The 24,035-nt window shown below is 32.0% G+C and overlaps 3 protein-coding genes and 1 pseudogene across 4 annotated transcripts; 3 read left to right on the top strand and 1 right to left on the bottom strand.

Annotated features, from left to right (window-relative positions):
* The first annotated feature begins 7,402 nt into the window (after positions 1-7,402).
* LOC107932139 (cyanate hydratase-like) lies at positions 7,403-9,452 on the top strand (annotated as a pseudogene).
* A 161-nt stretch (positions 9,453-9,613) lies between these two features.
* Positions 9,614-13,350, top strand: LOC107932165 (multiple organellar RNA editing factor 2, chloroplastic). The gene is made up of 4 exons (XM_016864117.2): positions 9,614-11,347; positions 11,660-11,757; positions 11,846-11,911; positions 12,989-13,350. Exons 1-4 carry the CDS (start codon positions 10,926-10,928, stop codon positions 13,129-13,131), a joined length of 729 nt encoding a protein of 242 aa, XP_016719606.1. The 5' UTR covers positions 9,614-10,925; the 3' UTR covers positions 13,132-13,350.
* Positions 13,351-14,255: 905 nt separating this feature from the next.
* Positions 14,256-16,140, top strand: LOC107932105 (50S ribosomal protein L28, chloroplastic). The gene is made up of 2 exons (XM_016864053.2): positions 14,256-14,850; positions 15,784-16,140. Exons 1-2 carry the CDS (start codon positions 14,646-14,648, stop codon positions 16,014-16,016), a joined length of 438 nt encoding a protein of 145 aa, XP_016719542.1. The 5' UTR covers positions 14,256-14,645; the 3' UTR covers positions 16,017-16,140.
* A 79-nt stretch (positions 16,141-16,219) lies between these two features.
* On the bottom strand, positions 16,220-20,567 carry LOC107942209 (protein NPGR2). 2 transcript variants are annotated; one of them, XM_016875841.2, is made up of 6 exons: positions 20,209-20,567; positions 19,422-19,702; positions 19,004-19,256; positions 17,611-18,827; positions 17,024-17,177; positions 16,220-16,689 (listed from the first exon to the last, which is right to left on the bottom strand). In XM_016875841.2, exons 2-6 carry the CDS (start codon positions 19,677-19,679, stop codon positions 16,373-16,375), a joined length of 2,199 nt encoding a protein of 732 aa, XP_016731330.2. In that variant the 5' UTR covers positions 19,680-19,702; positions 20,209-20,567; the 3' UTR covers positions 16,220-16,372. The 2 variants fall into 2 exon arrangements, with proteins under 2 accessions (XP_016731330.2, XP_016731329.2); XM_016875840.2 differs by lacking the exon at positions 20,209-20,567 and adding an exon at positions 19,900-20,181.
* Positions 20,568-24,035: the final 3,468 nt, after the last annotated feature.

Below are 24,035 nucleotides of genomic sequence, written 5' to 3'. Positions count from 1 at the left end.
AAATGCCCATTGTGGTACTTGAACTATCAATATATGTTTTTTATTATGGTGTATGCACTTTCATAAAATGTCCAATGTGGTATTTAAACTATTAATGTGTTTTTATTATAGTATCTAGTGTTAACAATATTAATAAATTGCTAAACCAACCAATGAAATTTTGACACAATTTTTTTTTCAAATTATCAAGTCCATGTGAATAATATAACATTATGTGAGGAATTAAATAAAACAATAAATTAAATTAAAATAGAAACAAATAATTAGATATATGATTAATAAAAAGAAGTAAATACTAAACTTAAATGAAAATACTCGTACTTTCAAGAATAATATTTTAAAAAAATCAATTAAAAATATTATTTAAAATGAAAAACTCTTTGTAGAAGATGATCTTAAGTGGAGAAGATGGCGTGTTTGCTTATATAAGTTTAAATTTTACTTCTTTTTTATTAACCATATATTTAGTTATTTGTTTTATTTAGTTTTCACATAATGTTATAATATTCATGTGCACTTAATGATTTGGTGAAAATTTTATGTATTGAATTTTCATTGGTTGATTTAGAAATTCACTAACGGGTGTTAACACCAAGTATCATTGGTTTCTGTGTAAATAACCCTGATGCCACAATTTTTTTTCTTCTTATTTTTAGTACTTTTTTTTATATTTTTTTAGGTTTGTAAATAAATTTTAAAATGTTTTTTTTTTATAATTTAAAAAACTACATCGAGATTGAATCAAAACAAATAGACCTCAAGCTATGACTTCAATTTTAAATTAATCTTAAAACTTTAAATTATTCTAATTAAGACCTCATGCCATCAATATTTTAACTATCAGGTTGTTCCGTCAACCTAACATTAGCTTAAGCATTAAATACTAGCTAAAATTAGACTTAGAGTTTATTTAAAACATAATAATTAAATTGTAAACATGTTTGTAAATCTTAGATTTGATGTGTTAAAAAAAGAGAGGCTAATGATAGTGTATGTTTTTTTTTTTAAAATGTTGGATCCAAGTTGTTCATATGGTAATCCTACGTGTTCTAAATATGCTCCACATCATATTCAAGCTGGAAATTAACACCTTAATTGACAACTATGTTGATAAAATGACTTAATTTTTATAATAAGGATAAAGCAGTATTTAGTTCCCGAACTTAGTAACTTTTCTTAGCTTGATCCATTAACTTTTTAAGGTCTAAATTAGTCCCTGAATTTAAATTCCATTAAAAAATAAAAATTTAGGGATTAAAATGCCACATCATTATCTCTTGACAATGTTTAAAAAATAATTAAATTATTTGATAGAATTCTAGGGGTGTTCATTCGGTTAACCGACCCGAAATAACATTAACCGAATTAACCGAACCAAAATTTTTCAATAAAATTAACCGAACCGAAATTTTTTCGGTTAATTATATGTTTTTTTTTATTTTTGGTTAAAAATTAACCGAATTATCCGAATTAACCGAATTAATCGAATTACCCGAATTACCCGAATTAAATTACTACATAATTAAATTATTTTTAGACTTTAGTTTTAGTTTTAGAATTTTATTTTTATTTATTAAATTATTTGTAATTTTTATGATTGGGTTGGATTAGGTAATTGTGTTGGGTTGAATACTTGGGTTTGAATTGAGTTTAGGTGAATAGTGGGCCTATTTATATATTAATTTTTTTGGTTAAACAGAAAAAATTCGATTAACCGACCGATTAACCGAATTCGGTCGGTTAACCGAATTTTTTCGATTTTACCCGAATTTTGCACACCCCTGTAGAATTCAAGTTTAGGACTAATTTGAACTAAAAAAAGGTTTAAAGACCAAGTTGGGAAAGTCGTAAAGTTTTATTCTTATGTAATACCGATACTTTAAGGATTCAATTAAAATATTCTAAAATTGGAAGACTAATTTAAAATCTGAGAAATAAATCGTTTAATAACAAAGAAAGAAAATGAAGATCTAGAAATATAAACCAAAAAAGAAGGCCTTTCATTAATACTTATTAGCTGTGGGGAAGACTATGAGAAGCTAACACATTGGGACCAACTGTCAACTTTATAATGTAAGGGAATACTAGCTTTTTTCTGGTGTGGACCATTTTAAAAGGATGCCTATCTAGGATTCTTGGATTTATCATTTGACCTTTTCTAGGAGAATCATAGATTCGTAGGTTAATTACAAGTGAGATTTTTAAAATTAATATTTTAACAAAATTAATAAACGTTAATTTTTTTATTAATTTTAAATAAATAAACTAAAAATATAAATAATCAAATAAGGAATTAAAATAATTTATTCGAGTCTAAAAAATCATTATGCCTAAAGAAACCCTAATATTCGTTAAACACCGTCACTAACAAGAGATTCGATGGTGGATATTAGTCAAATAAACGTGCAAGATATAATCCACATGTACAGTTGACTTCTAGATGATTAACATTATTGAAATATATTTTCCTTGAATCCATACCCAATATTTTATCCAAAGTTGAATACCAAACTTATTCTTATGCGTTTCTTGTTTGAAATTTCAAAGCTTTTAATCTGGACAATTTTTAATTTTACATCCAATAATTCATGTTATATTTGTTTATTTTTATGTTATAATTATATATATATATTTAAGTTGTTATATGCTTTTGCTGATTGAGTCATAACTTGATTGACATAGGTATTGTTATCAATGCAGAAGAATATGGGTGTGAGTGCGTTGAAGTGCATTATCCTCCTATTTATGGATTGAGGAGGGCTACGAGTAGTTTTAAGTATTGTGTCAAAAAAAAAAAATATGATCGGAATCTTGTTCATGTTTTTTATTTTATTTTTGATAAGATAAAACAATTCCTATAATATAGATTTTAATTATAAAATGTCATGTGATTATATCATGTTTAAAGTTATTAAATATGATCTTAATTATAAAATATCAACATTTTAATTTGCAAAAAAATAAAAGTAAAAAGACAAGTAAAATATCTAGAAGGGCTTTTTCTTTTTGGAATTGTTTTGGTACCAAAAGTCTGAAACACAGCCAACAAATAAATTACAAATTAATTGATGCATTTACAAGAAACAGGCGGTCAATTGAGTAGAAGGTTAAGCATTTAGGGACAGTCCTCTCAACAATTATTATATCGCTTTTCGTCAACTTTTTAATTTATTTTTATTTTGAGAGTATTTAAGAATAATAAATATTTCACGTGTCGACCTGGACCCGTATTGTTTTAAGTTTTATATTTTTTTTGTTTGTTTTTCTATTGTTTAATAAGTTTTTAGTTTTAGAAGTTTTTGTCTGTTCTTGTAGTACGTTTTTTAGTCTTGCTTATGCATGTAATCTTAGTTTTACAAGTGATTTTAGGGATGATTTTGTTGTCGTCCTCTCTAGTTTGGTGAATGCTCGATTCTTTTGTCGATTTTTGCTCGTCGCTATGGGTCATCCGGGATTGATTTTCTTATCGTATTAAGTGCTTGTAATCACTTCAAATATGTCGTGCCTGAATTGTGACAAAGCCAATTGTCAACGTGTCATAATATTCTATTGATGCTGAGACTAAAGCTTTTGTTGCGTTGATGGAGTTTGTTCTTCACCACCTACGATAAATGTTTGCTCTTTTTTTCTCTCTTAATTGTATGAATTAATGAATTTATCTTTAAAAAAAATATTACGATTGAAAAAAAGTAAAATATGGGCACATTAGTCAATTGAGTGACAGCATGTGGCACTTTTTTTTTGTTGACTTTTAACTAAAGCATAGGGTCCTCTCTATAATTAGCCCAAAACATTTTTTAATTTTTAATATTAAAATGTATTTTAAAACGTTTATTGTTGTTTTTAACTCATAAATATGGGCTGAATTGACCCAAAGGCACTTAGGAAAGCCCTTTGAAATGGGTGAGGAAGACATTCAAGGAGCCCTTTTGTTTTTAGGTACAAAAGTGGACTTACAAGCCCAATTAAACCTAATTTATTATTGAAACTCACATGTGACGAATAATTTTTTGTGGGAAGAAAAATATATTGATTTTGTGAAAGGAAAATATTTTGTTTTGACCCAAAATTTTATAATTAAATTTTGATCCCTTTTATTAAAATTTTCGATTTCACCTATGACGAGTAAAAAATCGATTCGGATAAATTATTGAACCGGTGAAATTAAGAATCAATAATCTATATGAATTTGTCTTAGAATTTGTTATACTCCATCCATTTAGATTAAAATTTATTTAAATTCGATATAATTATATTTGTGATGCATGTAAATAAAATATATTTCATTTTATTTTTCTTAAATCTGTATCGAAAGGTGTCTCGAAATATTAACTCAATTAATGAAAAAAATAAAAATAAAATAATAACACGATAATATACATAAAAAGGGATTCACATATAATTGAAGTAATTTTACACACTTAAATGTAGTTTTTTATATAACTAATATTTAAATAATTAAACTTTTGAAATTAACAATACAATTATACTTGCATATAAAATTTCAAAGTAATCTAATAATTTTATGTCTTCCTTAATGATATATATTTAATTGTTAGAAGTTTTTAAACATAAAACAAAGGTTAAATTATGTAATTAGCTCTTGTACTTTATAAAAGTTGTGGATTTAATCTCGGTACTTTAATTTGGTCATTTTTAGTCTTTGTACTTTTAAAAATTTAAAATTTCAGTCCTCACTAGACGATAGCTATTAAATTCATTTAATTAAGTTCTATTATTTTCCAATTCTGATGTTAGAAATATATTGTCATGTTAGATTGTTATTTTCACATATTACTCACTAAAAATTCAGTTAATGGATTAATGACAGTCTTTTGCGTCAAAATTGAAATTTTGAAATTCGATAGGTATAGGGACCTAAAATTATCTAATTGGAGAATACAAATTAAATTTATAATTGTGTGCATAGTACAAGACTAGTAATTGCATTTAACCAACCATATTTAGCTGTTATTGTTTAGGTCAGACTAAAATCTCAAAATTCAAAAAGTACATGAACTAAAATTAACCAATTTGAAAAATATAAGGACTAAATTTGATCAACTCAAAGTACAAAAACTAATAACAACATTTAACCTAAAATAAATAGTCAAGTATTTTAAATTTATCAATATGATCCAACTTGCCATGCACACAAAATTTCGAACAACTCCCTCCCTCTGAGATTATAAATGAAGAATTTGGTGATGGCACGAGATTCCTAGTTTAGATTCTTAATTTATCTCAAACTTTAAAATTACTAAATTTTAAGTTGTCGATAAATATAGATATATTTAAAATTCAATTAACGTGTTTTAAATATGCTCAAAATAACAACTAGATTAACAAAAGAACTTAATTAATATACATTGATACTATGCAATTAAAACTTTCTAAAGTTTAGGGACCAATTTATAATCTAAGTTATAGTTGATGTTTAATGAGATTAAACCTTTCATTATATTTTGGTTGTTCGCGTTTGAGCTAATTAAGAAGTAGAAGAAAGGCTTAGGGTGGGTTTGGATGGGCGGTGCGGTGCAATATAATGCGATGCGTTTAGTTTACTTTTTGTCTCCCACCATAGTTATTTTTATACCAACTACAGGTAAATGCACCGCCTATCTAAACCCATCCTTAATGTAATATTTGATACTTAAAATTGACAAATCTTCTAATATGGTGCTTGAACTTTTAAAAAATAGATTTTGATACCTGAACTTTAACATTGTTTATCAATGTTGTACCTTAACTTTTGACCTATCAGAAAACATAGTCTAATCATAAGTTGTCAGGAAAGAAACTATCAAGTCAAGGGACCTGGAAACAATTATACCAATTATTTTAAAAGCAAAAAAAGAAAAAAGAAGAGACAAGTAAAATTCTCAAACTTCGGGCTTATTCATCTTTATATTTTACGGCCAAAAAATATCTTCTTTTTAATTAAAAGGCATTTTTCTTATCATAATTCAATTCTCAAATGATGTAAAGATCTGAAAATGACAAAAAAACATTAAATCTTATTAAAAATGACATTAATTGCTGTTGACAAGAAATTAGGTGTGGAGGTTGCTGGATGAATCGATAATCATGAGGATTGCTAGTGTTCCTCCTGCCAATCCCATAGCATGGAGTGACAAATGGTGGTTGGTCTATTATCGAAAGTAAAGGATGGTAGTGGTGAGAAATATTGTTGCAGTGTTGTGTAATAGGGAAGTTACCCAATGAAAACTCAGAAATATAATAGACCAATTTCTATCGGTTACTGTTTATATTTTCAACCAAATATAAGGTTGAGAATAGAGAAGATGAGGATCGAAATTATACGGAGATGAATAAAGCAAAGGAGAAAATCAGAAAAAAGAAAAAGAGAATATCAAAAGTTCAAATAAAAACCCATTTGAGAAATCATAGATTTCTAGGAACCATTTCAGAAATCCGAGCGGTGAAGAAGTTCGCCATACCTAGAATAAGGAATTGTCAAACTTACACAATGGTTCGACGGTTGGATCTTTAGATCGGGGTCAGAGAAGTGCGAAAATTTAGAGGCATTTTTGTAGCTTTTGGGAAGTTTTCTGAGAAATATAATCAGAGATATCAAAAGAGGAGACTGAGAACAACACTCTGGTATCACTTTCGAGCCGGAAAGGAGGCTGGTCATGGCGGCGACGATGGTTGAGAAAGGAAGAAGAAGACGAATAAAAGAGAAAGAAAAAGCAAATTAATTCTGAAAATTAATAAAATAAAATTTTTGCAAGAAATTAGTAGAAATGTCAAAAGTTTGATTTTTTTAATGCTTTTAAAATATATTGGTATAATTATTTTAAAGTCCCTTAACGTGATCATTTATTTATTTTTGGACAAACACATGGCATCTACAATTGGACCACGGCCCACGTGTCCTGACAGATGAAATATTAACACCTTGACCAATCAGCATTAAACCCAAAAGAAAAAATATTAAAATTAACAGCTATGCGCGCAAACCAACCGGGGAGAACGGAAGGGAGTTTGGCAGCCTGGTCGAGGTCATGGTTTTCTCTTGCTTTCAAGATTTGGAAGATGAAAGCAAGGCGGAGTCGGGTGCTCTGCTCATACTCTGACGCATTATGATGTTAGTCTCTCTTTGATCTTCCTTTGTTCCTTACTTATTTCTTCCATATCTGATCGTAGCCTTTTCATGCGTTTTCGAAGGTTTTTGGACTTTCTCTGCCGAAATTCCATTTTAATAAACTCTACTCATTTCTTCGAAAACCTTCGGAAGCATTGAAAAGGCTAAGATGAGACATGGAAGAAACAAGTAGGGAACAAAGGGAGATCAAGACAAGTAGGCGAAAAATTTGAAGCCGTTGAATTGGGATGCGATTTACTTCGAAAGGAGACTAACATCATACTGCGTCAGAGTATGAGCACCCAACTCCGCCTTGCTTTCATGTTCCAAATGGCGGAAGAAACTGGGTTAACCAATGTGTATGTAGCTCAGCTCCTTTAAACGCCAGGCTCAGCTCAACCCTCAAACCCTTTCTACGCGAGCTTCTCCGTGAGATGACGAAATCCCCATTCCCATCCTAACATCCTAACCTTATCCATGAACCAACTCTTTACAGGTCCTCCTCCTTTTTACTTATTTCATGTATGTATGTATGTATGTATGTATGTATGTATGTATGTATGAGGATCCGTTTTTAATACCCATTTTTTGTTTCAGGTTGGATGAGGCAGTTATGCATTATGTTGAGAACATAAAAGAGATTACCAATGAAGAATTTGGTAATGGCATGTAAGCTTTTTAGGGGGTTCCTTTTGCCCATTTTATTTGTAATTCATTATAGGGTTAGTTAACTGCACCACACATTCCCAGATTGGATTCTTAATTGATCTCAAACTTTAAAAGTACTAAATGTTAATGATACTATATAAGTTAACAATTAGACTAAGAACTTAATTAATACAATATTAATTTTTTTAAGGACATAATTAGAAAGTTTTGAAGTTTAGGGACTAATTTACAATCTAGACTATAGTTGACGCAATTAACCCTTCATTATATTTTGGTTGTTCGTGTTTGAGCTAATTAGGAAGTAGGAGAAATAGTTAGCATTTGGTTCATGTAAATGAATTTCAACCCAGAAATAAAATGAACTCTACATGTTTGCTTAATTTCCTGAATAAACATTAAGGGTCTGTTTGATTGCCAGTAAAATATTTTCCGTAAAATGATTTCGGGAAAATATTTTACTTTTCTGTAAAATGATTTACTGGAAAATATTTTTTGGTGTTTGATTGAATCTGTGTAAAATATTTTCGGCTGTTTGGCAGATTTCCTGGAAATATTTTCCGAAAAAATTGTTTTTACATATATTGATATATATTAATAAATTTTTATATTTTAAATTATTTTTACATATATTGCAATGATTTATTTATAATAATACTCAATTATTAAGCTACAATATTAATCGTTATAAATTGAAAAAAATTAATATCAAATAAATTATTTGTAATTGTGTTAAAAAAACAAGTATTGAATAATTAAAAAAACAAGTTACTGGAAAATCGATAAACAAAAGCAATTTTCTACCGGAAATGAAGGAAGGAATGAAGGAGACGATAGAGAGGAGAGCACGGAAAATGTCTTACAGAAATTGAAAGGGTAAGACATTTTCCCTAAAATGTAACCCATTTTCCCTTGTTTTGGAGTTCATTTTTCAAATGGAAAATGTTTTCTACCAATCAAACGCTGAAAAAGTTGGAAATGATTTTCCGGAAAATCAATTCCTTCAATCAAACAGACCCTAAGTTCAAAATTTTGGGTCTTTTGGTGTTTGCATTAGGATGCTTGGTTAGACTACAATAGGATACGCCATACTTTTATAGCATGAATTAAGGTTTCCCCAAGGGACTTTTAACGATGAATGATTCAAGATAAAAGATGTAGGATTGGTTTTGGTTTAAACTTATTCACATTAGGTACACTTGGAAGCGATGGTTTGAGTTTCATTTCATCTTTCAAGCATGGAAAGTTTGAACAATTTGTGTCAAATTGAGTTTGATTTTCATGTAGTCATTCACTAATCCATGTTTGTATTTGCTTAGAATGTCGGCTACCGTTTTTTACCGCTCAGCCGACAAAGTTAAAGGTGGCGATCGGGAAGACCGCGTTGTCGCGACGTTTGACGGGAAGCATTTGCCTTATACTGAACAGGTTTGTTACCTTTGATTGCTTTAGTTCATTAATGAAGCACAGCTGATCTCTTTTTGGTATGCAATACACATACATCAGAGAAACACTCGTTTAAATCTCGATTCTAATGGCAGAAATCGGAGCATATGGCGGCTTCAAAGTCGACGACTACATCGAAGCTAACGAATAGTTAAAACAATAAACAGCTGCTTATCTATACTCCTATATATAGAAGGAAGATCCTAAGGTCTTGCACAATAAACATCTGTTCATACTTTTTTTTTGACATGAGAGCATAATGGGTAAATTTTAATTCCAATCCTTCTACTTTTTTAGTTTATAGGAATGTTTAAATTTCAATTTGATCCTTATACTTTTCTCAAATTAAGATTTAATCTATATACTTTAATTTTGACATAAATTGATATCTCAATTTTTATAATGAGATTAGTTAATCTAAATACTTTATTCTAATTAAAATGATTATGTTAATTTGAAGAATTGTTAGCACTGTTAAAATTCTTTATTAAATTCAAGTTCGTTCCAACTAGAGGAAATTATGGGCCGGGCCTCAATAGAATTTTAGACCTATTTTCTAGGCCCAAGCATGAAAAATGAGCTTAAAATTTTGCCCAAGTTCAGTCCAAATAAAAATGCTAAAACTCAAGGCTAGTCCGGCCCGCCCGTATTAATTTTTTATAATATTATTTTTATATAAAAAATTAAAAAAATATAATACATCAAATATGCTAAAAACATTAAAATAAATATTTCCCAACAAATACAAAATAAATTAAAAAATATATTTATATTTAAATAACACTGAAACATGTGTAACTTAAGAAACAAATGCTTCTAAAATAATAACAAAATTAATAATAAAACTAATTATATAATTTCCAAACAACAATGAAATAGTAACAATATAATAGCGAAATAGTAGCAAAACAACAACAGTAAAATAGAAGAAAGAGCAGCAAAACACAAAACACAACAGTAAAATAGTAGAAAGAGCGGCAAAACACAAATCTTTTTTTTTTTGCAAATTTGGGCTTGGGCCAGGCTCGGTCCAAAAAAACTTACTTGAGGCTCGGCCAATTTAGAAAATAGGCTTTATTTTTTGCCCAAGCCCATTTTTTGAGCATATATTTTTACCTAAACTCTTCAACTTTTTAGGTGGGCCGGGTGACTCGACCCATGATCCGGTTTAGTTAAATGTTATTCTTTTATTTCAGGGATATCAAGTGAATTTTTTTATTTTAAAATTACCAAGAAATTTAACAAAAAAATTTTAACGTGATCTAAATATTAAGGTTAGTATTGGTACATGGCTTTTTAAAAAAAAAATTTACTATACTTCTGTAAAATATTTTTCGGTACTTTGACACTTCTTATGGAGTCTAAAAACTTTACTGATATTATACAAAATATTATTTCAATTTTTAAATTTAATTTGACTAAATTCATATGAAAATTAAATTCAAAATGTAAAAAAATATAAATTTTTTGAATAAATTGTAAATTTTTACGAATAAATAATTATGTATTTACTAAATATTAGCCCCAGCTCACAAATCGAACTAACAAAAGTTTTCAAGCAATTGGGCCCAATTGAAAGCCCAAAGAGAGAGAGGAGATACATAAATAGTAGCAGTTGAAAAAACCCTCTCACTCCCAAAAACCCTCTCCCAGCTTATCCTCTCGTACACTCTCGACTCTTATCAAATTCAATCTCTCTCTCACCATGGCACAAACCCTTACACGTGCCGCCACATCCACCCTCACGCGCCACCTTACTCTCTCCTTTATCCTCCCAAAGCGCCTCCTTTCCTCCAAATCCATCACCCATCCTCCTCCCATCCCTTCCCTCCGCTTCTCCCGCCGCCCTCTTACCCCTCTTTCCCACGCCGTCCGATGTCTCCCTCTCGCTCCCACGCGCTTCACTTCCATCCGTTGCCGCGTCAACCGCTCCGGGAACTCCGCCTACTCTCCGCTCAACTCGGGGTCGAACTTCAGCGACCGGCCGCCGACTGAAATGGCCCCGCTGTTTCCGGGTTGTGATTATGAGCATTGGCTTATCGTTATGGATAAGCCCGGTGGAGAAGGAGCTACTAAGCAGGAAATGATCGATTGCTATATCAAAACCCTTGCTAAAGTCGTCGGCAGGTATTTTTTTTATTATTCTTTTCGTGGGCTCTTTTGGGTGTTTGGATGCTGAGAAAGTCTGGGAAAATGGGAAGGGAAAAATTAGTTTAATTTTGAAAAGGAAGATAATATCTTGGGTTTTTTTTATTAACTATTTTTCTGGGTTTACCTTTGTTTTTCACAAGAATTGATTCTTTATTAAGATTGCTTATGGTACATTTCATTTCAGGATTTAGAGAGTTCTTCTGTTGCTTACATTATTAAGACTTAGTTTGGATTTTAAGACCGTCCTGTTTGATATTTATTTTTTATTTGATAATGTTTCAATGTTAGTGAGGAAGAAGCCAAGAAGAAGATCTACAACGTTTCGTGTGAGAGGTACTTTGGATTCGGATGCGAGATCGACGAGGAGACCTCAAATAAGCTAGAAGGTATTGCTTTTAGCTCCCTTTAAGTTGATGGATTGTCTCATTCCGCGTTTACTCTAACTTATAAATTTTGTTGTTTTCTTGTTAACAGGATTGCCTGGTGTTCTCTTTGTGCTCCCAGATTCTTATGTCGATCCCGAGTACAAGGACTATGGTGGTAAGCTGTTAGCCTCTTTGTCTGATATAGTTCTGCAAAAACTTTTGCTAGTATTTGCATAAAATGCTAATTTAACCGTGGAGATGTGCTTCCGTTACAATGTATGCGTAGTTAACTGTCATTAAACTGCTCGTTTTTCTTCTTGTTTTGGTTATGTGATTGTGTTCGTATACTTTCTTTTTATTGTTTATATTTTTTCTTTCAAGTTTTTAATCGCCTATCAGTTCATATGAGACTCATTGAAATGTTATATTTGTTTTAACCGACCTCTACAAGGTAATTTGCATGCTGATGTTTAGAATGACTTACATGAGCATAATAGGGAATGCTATGTACTAGTCCATCTTGGCAAAGCTAAAAAGCCTTATAGGCAATGTTTAGTTTTGAATGCTAATGGACTTAAATCAAATGTCTCTCTCACTACTTTGTGCTTCCATTTTTACAACATGGAGTCAACCAGTAGGGAGAATTGGAGAAGACATTATACCATATGGTTTGCACCATCAAAAGGGACCAAGTTCTTGTTTGAGTATTTTAGCTATGCATTTAGTCCATCTTGGCAAAGCTAAAACGTCTTATAGACAATGTTTAGTTTTGAATGCTAATGGACTTAAATTGAATGCATCTTTCATGACTTTCTGATCTCATCCAACATGGAGTTTGGATTCATAGAGATGATACATTATTTTGTTTTTGCACATAGCTTATGGCATCTTCTTTTGAAACAATAACCGAGCATTTATCTTAATTATCTTATCCTTTATTTATGTCGATAACTGCATGTTATGTCAATGGAAGCCAATATTGTTCATTGGGAATTTAAAAACAGAAATTGTCTATATTCTAATGCTTGTAAACCCATTTCCTCAGTCCATCTTTGCTAAGTTACTAGCCTTGAGTTGGCCTGCTAATGGACTCACATCAAAGTCCTCTCGGTACTCTTGTTTTGTGCTTCTTATTTACGGAGTTACAGAGTTATCGGAGAAGATACATAAAAAAATTGCCTTTGCATATTCTATAATCTCATCATAGACGAATAATATTTGATATTTGACAATTGCAATTATTATTTTGCAGCTGAATTGTTTGTTAATGGGGAGATTGTTCAACGATCACCAGAAAGACAAAGGAGGGTGGAACCACAACCGCAAAGGGCCCAAGACAGACCAAGGTACAACGATCGGACTCGTTATGTTCGTCGCAGAGAGAACATGAGGTGAAAAGTATAATTAGAAAGAAAGAAAATGATTTATAGAACTCCTTTTAAGTGTTTCTTGAGATATGGGAGCATTACTATTATGAAGATAAGACATGGAAAAGAAAAGCTTATGTTGATGTTTTTTAATGTAGTTCTGAATCTGAACTTGAATGTTTTGTGGTCTGCTTGAGTTTCAGCGTAAAACTGATGTAGGATTATTTATGATGTTACCTTTTGTTTATTTTCCTTCTCCTTAGAATCTAAATTTTTATATCTCTTTTATTTAAAAATATTTTGCTGATTTGTTGATAACTTAGGGTGAGTTTGTTAGTGTAAAAACAGCGGTGACGGTGAGATTAGATACTGTAATGATACTGTAGCGTGAGACAAAAAGTAAGCTAAACACACCGCACCGCATCCAATCGCCCATCCAAACCCACTCTTAGTTGATTCTTGTAATTATGTTTCATCTGCAATTCCTTTCGAAATCTCATATGGATTTGTGGCCCGTAATCTTTCACTTCCAATGGTTAAGAGTTTCATTTTTAATGTGATGGTTTTTTTTTATATATATATAATTATCTCAATTATAATCACTTCAAAATGAAATAATAAATTAAAATTTTTATTTCTTTGATATAATCTTCAATTAACATTAAAAAATTAATTTTTTGTTATATTACATTTTATAATTTTAATTAAATTTATCTTTAAGCCATAACAAAATAAAAAATGCATAGTAACTTTGATTGACGAGAATCTTGGCACTTCATTACTTGCTTTATTTATTTAAATAAAAAATGAGATGTGGAATTATTTTACTATAGAAATTTTTTAATAAAAATAAAATATTATAAGCTTAAACTCTTATAGTAAAGAATAAAAATGGTACTTGATAATATAGTAGGTAATCTTGGTTATAAAATTGTAACATATCCTACAATATACTAAACAATATTACATTCGGTAATTTTATTATCAGAGTTAATCTTATATAATGGCTTAAGTAATTTATATTCGGATAATTTTATTATTAGAGGTAATTTTATATCATATGAACCAAACATCCCTAAAAGATATTAACTTTCGAATTTGTAATACTTAAATTCATATTAATTAATTACTTTCACAAAATCGAACTAGAGTTAAGCTCAATAGAAAAATATAATTAAAACTCCAAATTATGACATATTGGTCGGATGTTCACGGGAGCATCCCGTGTTTGTACAGTTGTAAAAAAAGAACATATTAATTATACCGACAACATAACTAATTAGCTAGATTGCTTTATTTTTCGAATAATGGATTTGAAAATTTTGTAAAATAAACTTGATTTATTAAATTTAAATATTAAAAAATTCAAATATTTGATATCTATACTATTATTAAATTAAAATCCTTATAGAAATACGGCCCAGGCCCAAATGAATAGAAAAATGAACAAAGTCATTATCCAAACAATATTTTTCTTCTTTTTTCCTTCACAAAAATCAAAACAGATAAATAAAAAGAAGTGAAAAACCAGAGAAGGCAACAATGGCGACGTTGGCTACCGTGGGAAGTAGTTCAGTTCTTCGGTTCAACAAAACAGAGCCTCTAAAGACGAACCCATCTTCACCATTTCTTGGTTTCGTTACTTCCCAACTCAGCGGCATCAAAATCTCTTGCAACCTCCCTGTCGTGGTGGCGCCTTTAAAATCCATATCTTCCCCTTTCACTCCTGCTCTCCTGCCTGTTGCTCGTAAATACCTTCATCTCTTTCTGTTTTCTTAGTCATATGTTCTTTGTGATTAAAACTCTCTGGGTTTGTTTCAATTTTGCATTTTCTTTTTTGTTCAATTATGTGAAATTTCATGCTGGTGTTGAAGTTAACGATTTTGTAATTCTAAGCGGGGTGCTTTGGGGAATTTGGTAGTGACAATTGTTTTCTGGGTTTGTTGATTTTAATGCAAAAGTTTAAATGAACAATGTGAGCTTGATTGGTTTGAGGCTTAGAGTTGCCTTTTGAACAAGCATATGGAGCTATGTTGATTGAATTATTCAATTTTCTCCAAGTCTTTGTGTTTGATATCTATGTCCAGCTCGTACTTAGACATGCATTGGCGGATATGACCGAGTTATAATCTTTGAATTGTTTGAGTGTGACATTGTTTTTAAGAACTTGTAGTGGCAACTTCCTTTCCTTGCCTAGCATGCTAATTCTAAGCTGGAATTGGTTATAAATTAGAGTTTATGAAAGTTAAAATCAATGTGTTTTTTGTCTGATTTGCTTAATGTATTGACCCTTTGGGTTTAGTGGAGAACTTAGCTTTTTTGTTGGATTTTTGATGAATTTGGTTGGATGAGCTGTTAGCATTGATGTTAGTGATTTGTTAAGTGCTATGTTATCGGAATTAGAGAGGGCGTCACAGATAGAAGTACATGTTCAATACAAATATACTCCAACATTACTCGAGCATGTGTTGAATACGAGTGTCAAATATAGATACTTTAGAGCAAATGAAGAGCCGGGTAAAGCAGGTTAAGTGTTCAAGACCGAACAGAAAACTTATGGCTATTGGAGTCGTGGATTTCTAGGTTGGATATAGAACTAGAGATAGCATGAAGGTGAAATTCGATTTGCTAGGCTGAAAATGAATGGTGGTTCAATGATCTCTATTGATCTTTTTTTCAGGTAGGATATGCCCTTTCACCGGCAAGAAAGCGAACAAAGCCAACAAAGTTTCGTTCTCAAATCACAAGACAAAGAAATTACAGTTTGTCAACCTCCAATACAAGAAGGTTTGGTGGGAAGCCGGTAAACGCTATGTAAAATTGCGTTTATCGACCAAGGCGTTGAAGACCATTGAGAAGAACGGATTGGATGCCGTTGCTAAGAAGGCAGGGATAGATCTTCGCAAGGAATGATCAAAGAAAAAAAGTACTAAATCTTTTAGATTTCCAGTTTTAGTTTTGCAGAAACCATTTTCCCCAGAAAACAACACTATTTGGTAAAACATTTGGTTAATTTATGTAACTCTTTTTAGCTTGATATGTTATCTGAATTCGAAAGGGGTATCGTATGTGTCTGACACGGATACAGATATTAAGAGTTTGGGATGGTTTAGAAATGAACTAAATAAACCAATTTAATTTAAACTTTTGAAGCAACTCACATAAAGATTTTCAACATCTTTAGATGTTAGATAACCTTACCTATAAGATTTACAAAAATGGCATGTCCAAAATTACATAATAACAAAATGCGGGCAAAGTTGTTTCTTTTATCTAAAGGGTTCAATTGGTGCAGATTCTTCAAGAACTGCAGCAGCCTCAAAACATTCGGCAGCCTCCAGGGCTGATGCACTAACATCGGCTTTATAAAGCAACCCGAGATTGTACCAGGCTGCTGGGTTGGTTCGATCGAGTCGAAGGGCATCCATTAGAAAACTTCTAACAATAGGCATTGATTGACCACCAAGTTGTCTGAGAATGCAAGCAGTGGATATCAAACTTGGAACATGTGTGGGATTTACATCTAATGCTTTCTTGTATGATCTCAGTGCTTCCTGATGAAGCCCTCTCGCTTCGTTCAATATACCTAACAAAATCACCCTCGGGTTTTAGCGAACTAGTTTGGTTCTCCAACTAAAAGGATTGGCTATCGCGCAAATATTAAGTACTTACAAATATGAACAAAGCAATAACGGGCATGAAACAGAAAATGAGTTCAAAAGAGTGTGCGAATGATAAAAGATGTATATTAGAAAATCAGAAGATTAGGCTTAAAACAAAATTTCCAATTTTCCGGAAAACAGAACTCTCAACAAGCTTGTACGAGTACGAACTGTCAGCAACTTTAACATGATATGCAGTACTAATCGAAACATCTAGAATAATTTATTGACAAGTAGATGAAAAAAGCACGTGTTCACCTGTAGAGTACCATCTAGTAGCGGAGAAAGGACTGATAGCCTTGGATTTGGAGAGACAGACTTCGGCATCCTGCCACTGTGACAAGCTTATGTACACGTTAGCTAGATCGTGCCATGTTTCCATTTCCAAGCCTCGATCCCACTTCCCCTTTGTCTGCAAGGAACGGAAAGAGCAATTTATAAGAGAATCATTTGACAGACTTTGGATTCTACGAGTTACATGCTAGTGGCTCGGAATAATGTGCAGCTATCTTACTTGTGAACTGAAAACAAACATAAAGTATCCTTTTACTCTATTTAACCCTAAATGTTTTGCATGAGACTAAACTTCAGGAGAATCCATGAACATCGAGCCACTTTTTTGTTTCGGCACCAACATGCAAGTATGAAAAAGTAATAGATGCTCAATACTATCTTCACCATTATCAAATAGACACTTATGGTATCGAGTTCTATCGGAGAGGAAACTCAAATTATTGTTTTTTCACTTCCTTTCCTAATATTGTCGACCGGATACAACTTTATCACTTTTTTCGGCAATTCAACTTCAAAAGGATAAACTTGATAAAAAGGTATTCAGAATCTACCTTTAGAAGTTTCTTCCCGTTTCCCGTGCTTTTATGCTGAACTTGGAGAATGGCAAGAAGATGAGTATATGTCTCAACTGCATTTTTTAACTGCCCTTGAGCAATCTGAAGTTTAGCCTTGGTTCTCAACAATTCTCCTTGGTCCCACTTTCCGGTTTGGTTAAGAGCAGCATTAATTACTGTCTCCGCATCAACAAACCGTTTTTGAGCTGACAAGATCCGAGCCAAAAGGACATATCCCTTAACATTAGACCCTGCTTCAAGTTTCAAGAGCTGCTTTGCATAGTGAAGTGCAACATCCAACTTCCTCTGCTCAGCATTTTCTAGGCAAATATGGAATACGATGTATGGGTCACTTTCTTTCATCAGCTTTTCTGCAGTTTCGAGTACCTCAATTGTTTTGGACTGCTGCAAATTTCTCTGAGAATCGGAAGAAACCATCCTTGACTGAGCCGATAATAGAACTCCCAGTAAGCAGTTTGCTTTGCTCACCATCTGCCAACACCTACCATTCAATCCGACAAGAGCTTTCCTTGCCCAAGTTGTCCCTTCCTCGATATAATTCATATTCTCCCCACAAATTTTCGAGGCTAGCAACAATTCCAGGACACAGTCCGGATTGTCTCGGCTATTCAAAAGATTCCGCAAAAGATTCAAAGCAATTATCTCCTCACCTTCCCCGTAATAGCAGAGAGCCAACGTACGATATTGTTCTTTTCTTTCCATGATCTCGGGCTGCAATTCTTCAACCTGATGAGCTAAGGCTCTTAGTTCCCCCGAAACAGATAACGCAAAAGCAAGATGATCCAATATCGACGGATCCCATCCGATCCTTTTGAGAAGAAACTTTCTAAGTAGAATTAGTAATAAAAGAATGGCCTCTTCAACATTGTTCCTCGGCACAAATGATCCTTCCATCTGCGCACGGAGGGTTAGAGGGCTTGCTTCAGCACCGCTATATAAAAGCAACACTGCAAATTCTTTTTCGAGTTTCGCTTTGGTTCCGGTATCAAGATTCCAGTAATAGAGGAGAGCCCGCCGGTACGACAATATGGCTTCTTGGGGATCTCCGGCAAGTTTCCATAGCTCCGGAAGCAATTCCACAGCTTTGTTCAAAATTTCCTGCAATTTACAATCCGTAGAGAAGTTGTCCGGCAGGCCATCAGGCAACGCAGATTCAACAGTCTCCAAAATAATTTTGCACGATTGAGCAGCCTCTGTAAAATTATCAGGCAAAAAAATTTAAAAAGCATGAATAGGTAACAATGATTATCACACTGAATCATCAAGGAAGCCTAAATTTCAGTCTTTCAGAGCGTATAGGTGGGTAACCTGTGCAGCAGCTCGGGCTTTGTCATCTCTAGTAAAATATAAGGAAATTGAAAGGGCATACCTCCAAACCTTCCGAGGTGCTGCAATGATTTTGCTTTCAAGAAAATAGCTTCAAGAAGTAAGCTAATGGCATGCATAGACATGGCAGGAGCAGCTTCACTTTCCGAGCGGCGTCGGTTTTGTTCACATCTTCTCGAAAGGGTAACTTTCATCTTTGAAGTCACTGCAGAAACGTCTATTCCTTCAAATACATGAAGTGCACCTTCTATATTTCCCTTTTGATACTCGAGCCTCCCTAATAATGCCCTTGCTTCCTATAATTAAACTATCTGTTAGATAAGCCTATACCGTAAATAAATCTAACATAGACATTAATCAACAACATGATCCATCCCTTCCGTAAAATCACCGAGAAATTTCCTCAAACATCGAAGATCAAGAAAGTGCAAAACGCAATTAAGAAATTGGATGGTACAGACCTCATAGTTCAGATAACCACTCTCGCGAAGCGATGACTCAGCTTCTTCGATATTACTACTATCAGCCTTAGTCTCCACCATCTCGCCTGCTCGAGATGAGTAACCACTCACTGAATAGTCCCGAGTCGCTAGCGACTCGGAAGAAGCATTAGTATCATCAACTCTTAATTGCTGTCCTGACCATATACACCTCATCATTTTTTGAAACCCCCCTCGAATATGGAATCCTCGCTTGTTTATCCAATCCTTAACCGCCATACCATTCCGTTACACTCGAAATCCTTCAAAAACGGCAACGACATCACAAAAGCCAATCGAAATTAGGAGCATTCCAACATAAAACGTCATGAAATAAGAGAATTAAAACCCTAGCTATATCCTGAATTCTCAGCACTTGATAAACCATACATTTCTGAACCTAAAACCCAGAATTTAAAGTAAAAATCAAAATTTGAAACCAAAAAAAGTAAATAAATACCTATTTTCATACAGTACAGGTTGAGTAAATCACCATAAACACCCAAAATCTGGGTTTAAGCAGCCGATTTTCTCATCAAAGATAAATAACACAAGTAAATAACAAAAAAAAAAACCCCAGAAAAATTCAACACAAGCATGATGAATTCAGAGCAACCTACACCACATAAAAAATAAAATAAAATAAACTAAAAATATCATAAATTGAAAGGTACAGTTAGAGTAAAAGAAAACACACTAGTGAAACTAATCAAACCATTGACACTCATCATGCAAAAAATGGGGTTAAAAAACAGCTAAAAGAAAGTACCTTTTCATTGCTAAAAAACATTGACTGAGCCCACCAAACACTCTCATCACTGTGCATTTTCCACAATTCACTCAATCCTAAAGAGGAAAAAAAAATGGGTCCTTAAATTATTTTTTTCACTTGCAAAGCAAGAATCCAAAGCAAACTTTATTTTTTGTTTGTTTTTTTTCTTCTACTGCTTTAGCTTCTCATTTTGGAAAAAAGTTTGTATTTTTATTTTCTTTTTTGAGGTTTTAAGCTTTATATGGTGGAAGAATGAGTGCATTAAATTATGAAATCTAACACTGTACCAATTGGGTTCTTTTGTCTTGAAAAACATGTGAACCAAAGGAAAAGTTTTCAAATTTTTTTCATTGCTCGAGAGTCATAAATTATTGAACGGTTCAAAAGAATATCTTTTTGGGTAAACTATACTCTAGGTACTCAATTATTAGAAAGTTTACCTTTTGGTTATAAAACTTCAAAGAGTTACAAAATGGTCGCTGAGCTATTTTAAAATTTTTATTTAATTCACCGGACTTTTAAAATTGCTATTGTATGATCTTTTCTGTTTGCACCGCCTGCATCAACTGAAAACTCTCCTTCTATTTCTCTTCTACAATTCACTTTTTTTTCATAAAATAACTTTGAACGTCATGAATATGTTAACTAAAATTCAAATAGCTTTCTTCTTCAATTTTCATCATTGGTCGTCAAACCAACTTGAATGTAAGGTATATTCTTCTACTCATTAATAGGTACTGATTCACCGTACTAATTTTCAAATCGCCACTTAGAGCTCACTAGCCAAACGACTCAAACTTAAAAAAACAACAACTTAATAACAAGGGCAAAACCAATTTTTTTATAGGACCGAAATTGAATTATAAAATTTTAAGAGATCAAAATAAAATTTTACCTTGTACTAAGTTATAACTCCATTATTTTTAAGGGACTAACTTTTTTCATATTTAGAGGGGCCAAGTTGCACTTTTATAATTTTACTATTTCTAAAGGGACTGAATTACAGTTTTTCATTTTTAGGGGGCCAACAAAGCTTCACCTTTCTTAACAACCTAGTGGCTTAAATAAAGACTTTTAAATAGTTCACGCATTTAAATAAAATTTTTTGAATAGTTCAATGACATTTTGTAACTTTCTGAAGTTGAATGACCAAAACATAAATTTACTAATAATTTAGTAACCTTAGGTGCAATTTACCCTTATTTAAAAAAAAATTTAAAGACAGTTTCTCGAAGGAAACGTCCATGGCCCTAGTTTGAAATCTTCTCTATAGTTTAGTGTCAGTTGCTGGTTTCATGGTCCATGCAAATCCTCTAGCTGTCTGCCAATCTTTTTTTTTTTTCATTTTAAACATAAATAAACAATTAATTTATGGTATATCTCAACTTTTTCTTATGGTAACTATATTATGATTTTGGGATTTTTAATAAATTTAACACTTTTTTCTTAATTTAGTATTTAGATTTTTTTTTCTCATATATAAATTTACATTCTTTTTATTTAGTATCTATAAGTTTGACTTTTTTTTCTTAATTTAGTATTTAAAATTTTTTGGCCAAATTTGGTATTTAAACTTGTTAAATGTCATACCAATTACTCTAAGGTAGCATTTAGTGTTTTCTAATGTTATGATTCTAATGAAATGTGAATATTAAAAAATTACTTTGGAACATTTGGTACATATTAGAAAGTATAGATTAAAATCACTGGAATGTTGCATTATTACGTTTGGTTCACTAAATCTTTCCCGAGAATGTAATTATAATTTACAAATTTATCCTTATTAAATTAAAATAATACTGATATATTTAATATTTTACAATAAACTTTATTAATAATAAATCTTAAATAATAATATTTTAATTACTTTTTAATGTAATGTTTTAATTGATAATTTTTAAAATTATTGTTTTAATTTATAATTTTAATTGAAATCAAAATTATTTTAAATTTATCTTGCATCTATTTTTAAAAATAATAATGCATATATATAACTTGTTTTTTGAATGAATATTATAATGAAATTGAAATATCAATCAAACATATCGAAAGGAAATATATGAAGAACAATAAAAAATAAATATAATATATAAATATTATACTATATAGATGATTAAATATGCATATGGAAAATAATATTTAAAAAAATTACTTTCGAAAAATTAATTAAGACAACAAGAGAGTTGATAGTGGGAATGAGGTAATAGCCTTTGACTTTAATATTTTTTAACTTTCCAAACATGGGAACTAGACCTGTCCATGGGCCGGGCGGCCCGGCCCGGCCCGGCTTGGCCCGATGGCTCGCCCGAAATATGGGAGGATTCGGGTAAAAATATAGACCCAAAATATGGGCTTAGGCAAAAAAACGAGGCCCGTTTAAAAAATGGGTCGGGCTCGGGCTCGGGCTTAACTTTTTGGCCCGGCCCGGCCCGAATGTAATAAATATATATTTTTATTTTTAAATTTTAAAATACTTTAAAAATATTTTTTTTATTTTTAAAATATTTTTTTGTGTTTATTAAAAACCGGGCCGGGCTCGGGCTTATTATTTTTTTCCCGAGCTGGGCCTGGGTAAAATTTTAGGCCCATATTTCGGGCCGGGCCGGGCCCGAGCCTAAGAGTCGGGCCGAAATTTTTTTCGGGCCCAGCCGAACCCGGCCCAGCCAATGGACAAGTCTAATGGGAACATGAGAAAGTTATTTTCTCACCCTTTTTTATGGGAATCACATTACTATGTTTATGGAAAAGTAATTCTCAAAGGAATGCTAGATTCCAAAAATAATAATTTTGTTTTGACATAGCAAACGTTGGAATTAAATTCTTAGGAAAGTTATCACTTTCTATTATACTAAATGTTACCTAATATTCTAGCAATGTTATTTTTTATTAGGTAACAAAAATAATTAATGTATAATTTACATAAAACATATGACATAAAATTTTATTTTTGTATTTTAAATGTTGAATTATTTGTATTTTAATATAACCTAATGATTTTTTTTTTGTTTTGTTTTTAAATCTCTTGTTTTCTTAATAGTCATTCGTTAAGCATAGCTCAAATCATAATTTTTTAACACAAGTTTCTGCTAGAGGTGTTCCTGGGCCGGTCCGGGCCGGGTTCGGGCCGGGCCCAGAAAAAATTCAGCTCGGGTCCTAGGCCCGGCCCGAAATATGGGCCTAGAATTTTGCCCAGGCCTGGCCCGGGAAAAAATTCATAAGCCCGGGCCCGGCCAGGCCCGGCCTGGCCCGTTTTTTAAATAAATACCAAAAATTTATTTTAAAAATAAAAATAAAAATAAAAATTAAAAAAAAGTATTTTGAAAATATTTTAAAATTAAAAAAATTAAAAAAAAGTATTTAAAAAAATTTTAAAATTAAAAAAATTAAAAAAAAAAGTATTTTAAAAGTATTTTAAAGTTAAAAAAATAAAAAATAAAAATATTTATTATTCGGGCCGGGGCCAAAAAAGTGGTGCCCGAGGCCTGGCCCGTTTTTTAATCGGGCCTCATTTTTTTGCCCAATCCCATATTTCGGGCCTATCTTTTTACCCAAACCCTCCCATATTTCGGGCGGGCTGTCGGGCCGGGCCGGGCCGCCCGGCCCATGAACACCTCTAGTTTCTGCTGATACTTGCAATATTTCTGTGAAATCGAAGGCTTTCTGAAGGTCAGGCTTGAATCATCCTTGTCATTAACAGTAAAAATAATCATAGACTTTTTGAAAAGTAAAATTGGAACATATTGTTTAGCGAACTAGAGGAGACTCTAAATAAATTTAGTCATTCCTACCATTAGTGTTTTGGGGGTAATTTCTATAACATTTGA

Source organism: Gossypium hirsutum, chromosome D02, assembly GCF_007990345.1.
Source record: "Gossypium hirsutum isolate 1008001.06 chromosome D02, Gossypium_hirsutum_v2.1, whole genome shotgun sequence".
In the NCBI taxonomy this organism is placed as follows: Eukaryota; Viridiplantae; Streptophyta; class Magnoliopsida; order Malvales; family Malvaceae; genus Gossypium; species Gossypium hirsutum.
The sequence above is the reverse complement of the archived record's forward strand: the minus strand, read 5'-3'. Positions and strand labels throughout refer to the sequence as shown.

Bases quoted from the DNA above. Each gene is read 5' to 3' on its own strand.
- LOC107942209 (XM_016875841.2), bottom strand. From the start codon at position 19,679: ATGGCGGTTAAGGATTGGATAAACAAGCGAGGATTCCATATTCGAGGG. The intron at 17,178-17,610 runs GTAGATTCTGAA...CGTTCCTTGCAG, and splicing joins ACGGGAAGAAACTTCTAAAG to ACAAAGGGGAAGTGGGATCG. The intron at 16,690-17,023 runs GTGAACACGTGC...TGATTTTGTTAG, and splicing joins TACTAGATGGTACTCTACAG to GTATATTGAACGAAGCGAGA.
- LOC107932105 (XM_016864053.2), top strand. From the start codon at position 14,646: ATGGCGACGTTGGCTACCGTGGGAAGTAGTTCAGTTCTTCGGTTCAAC. The intron at 14,851-15,783 runs GTAAATACCTTC...TCTTTTTTTCAG, and splicing joins TGCTCTCCTGCCTGTTGCTC to GTAGGATATGCCCTTTCACC.
- LOC107932165 (XM_016864117.2), top strand. From the start codon at position 10,926: ATGGCACAAACCCTTACACGTGCCGCCACATCCACCCTCACGCGCCAC. The intron at 11,348-11,659 runs GTATTTTTTTTA...TTTCAATGTTAG, and splicing joins CTTGCTAAAGTCGTCGGCAG to TGAGGAAGAAGCCAAGAAGA. The intron at 11,912-12,988 runs GTAAGCTGTTAG...ATTATTTTGCAG, and splicing joins CGAGTACAAGGACTATGGTG to CTGAATTGTTTGTTAATGGG.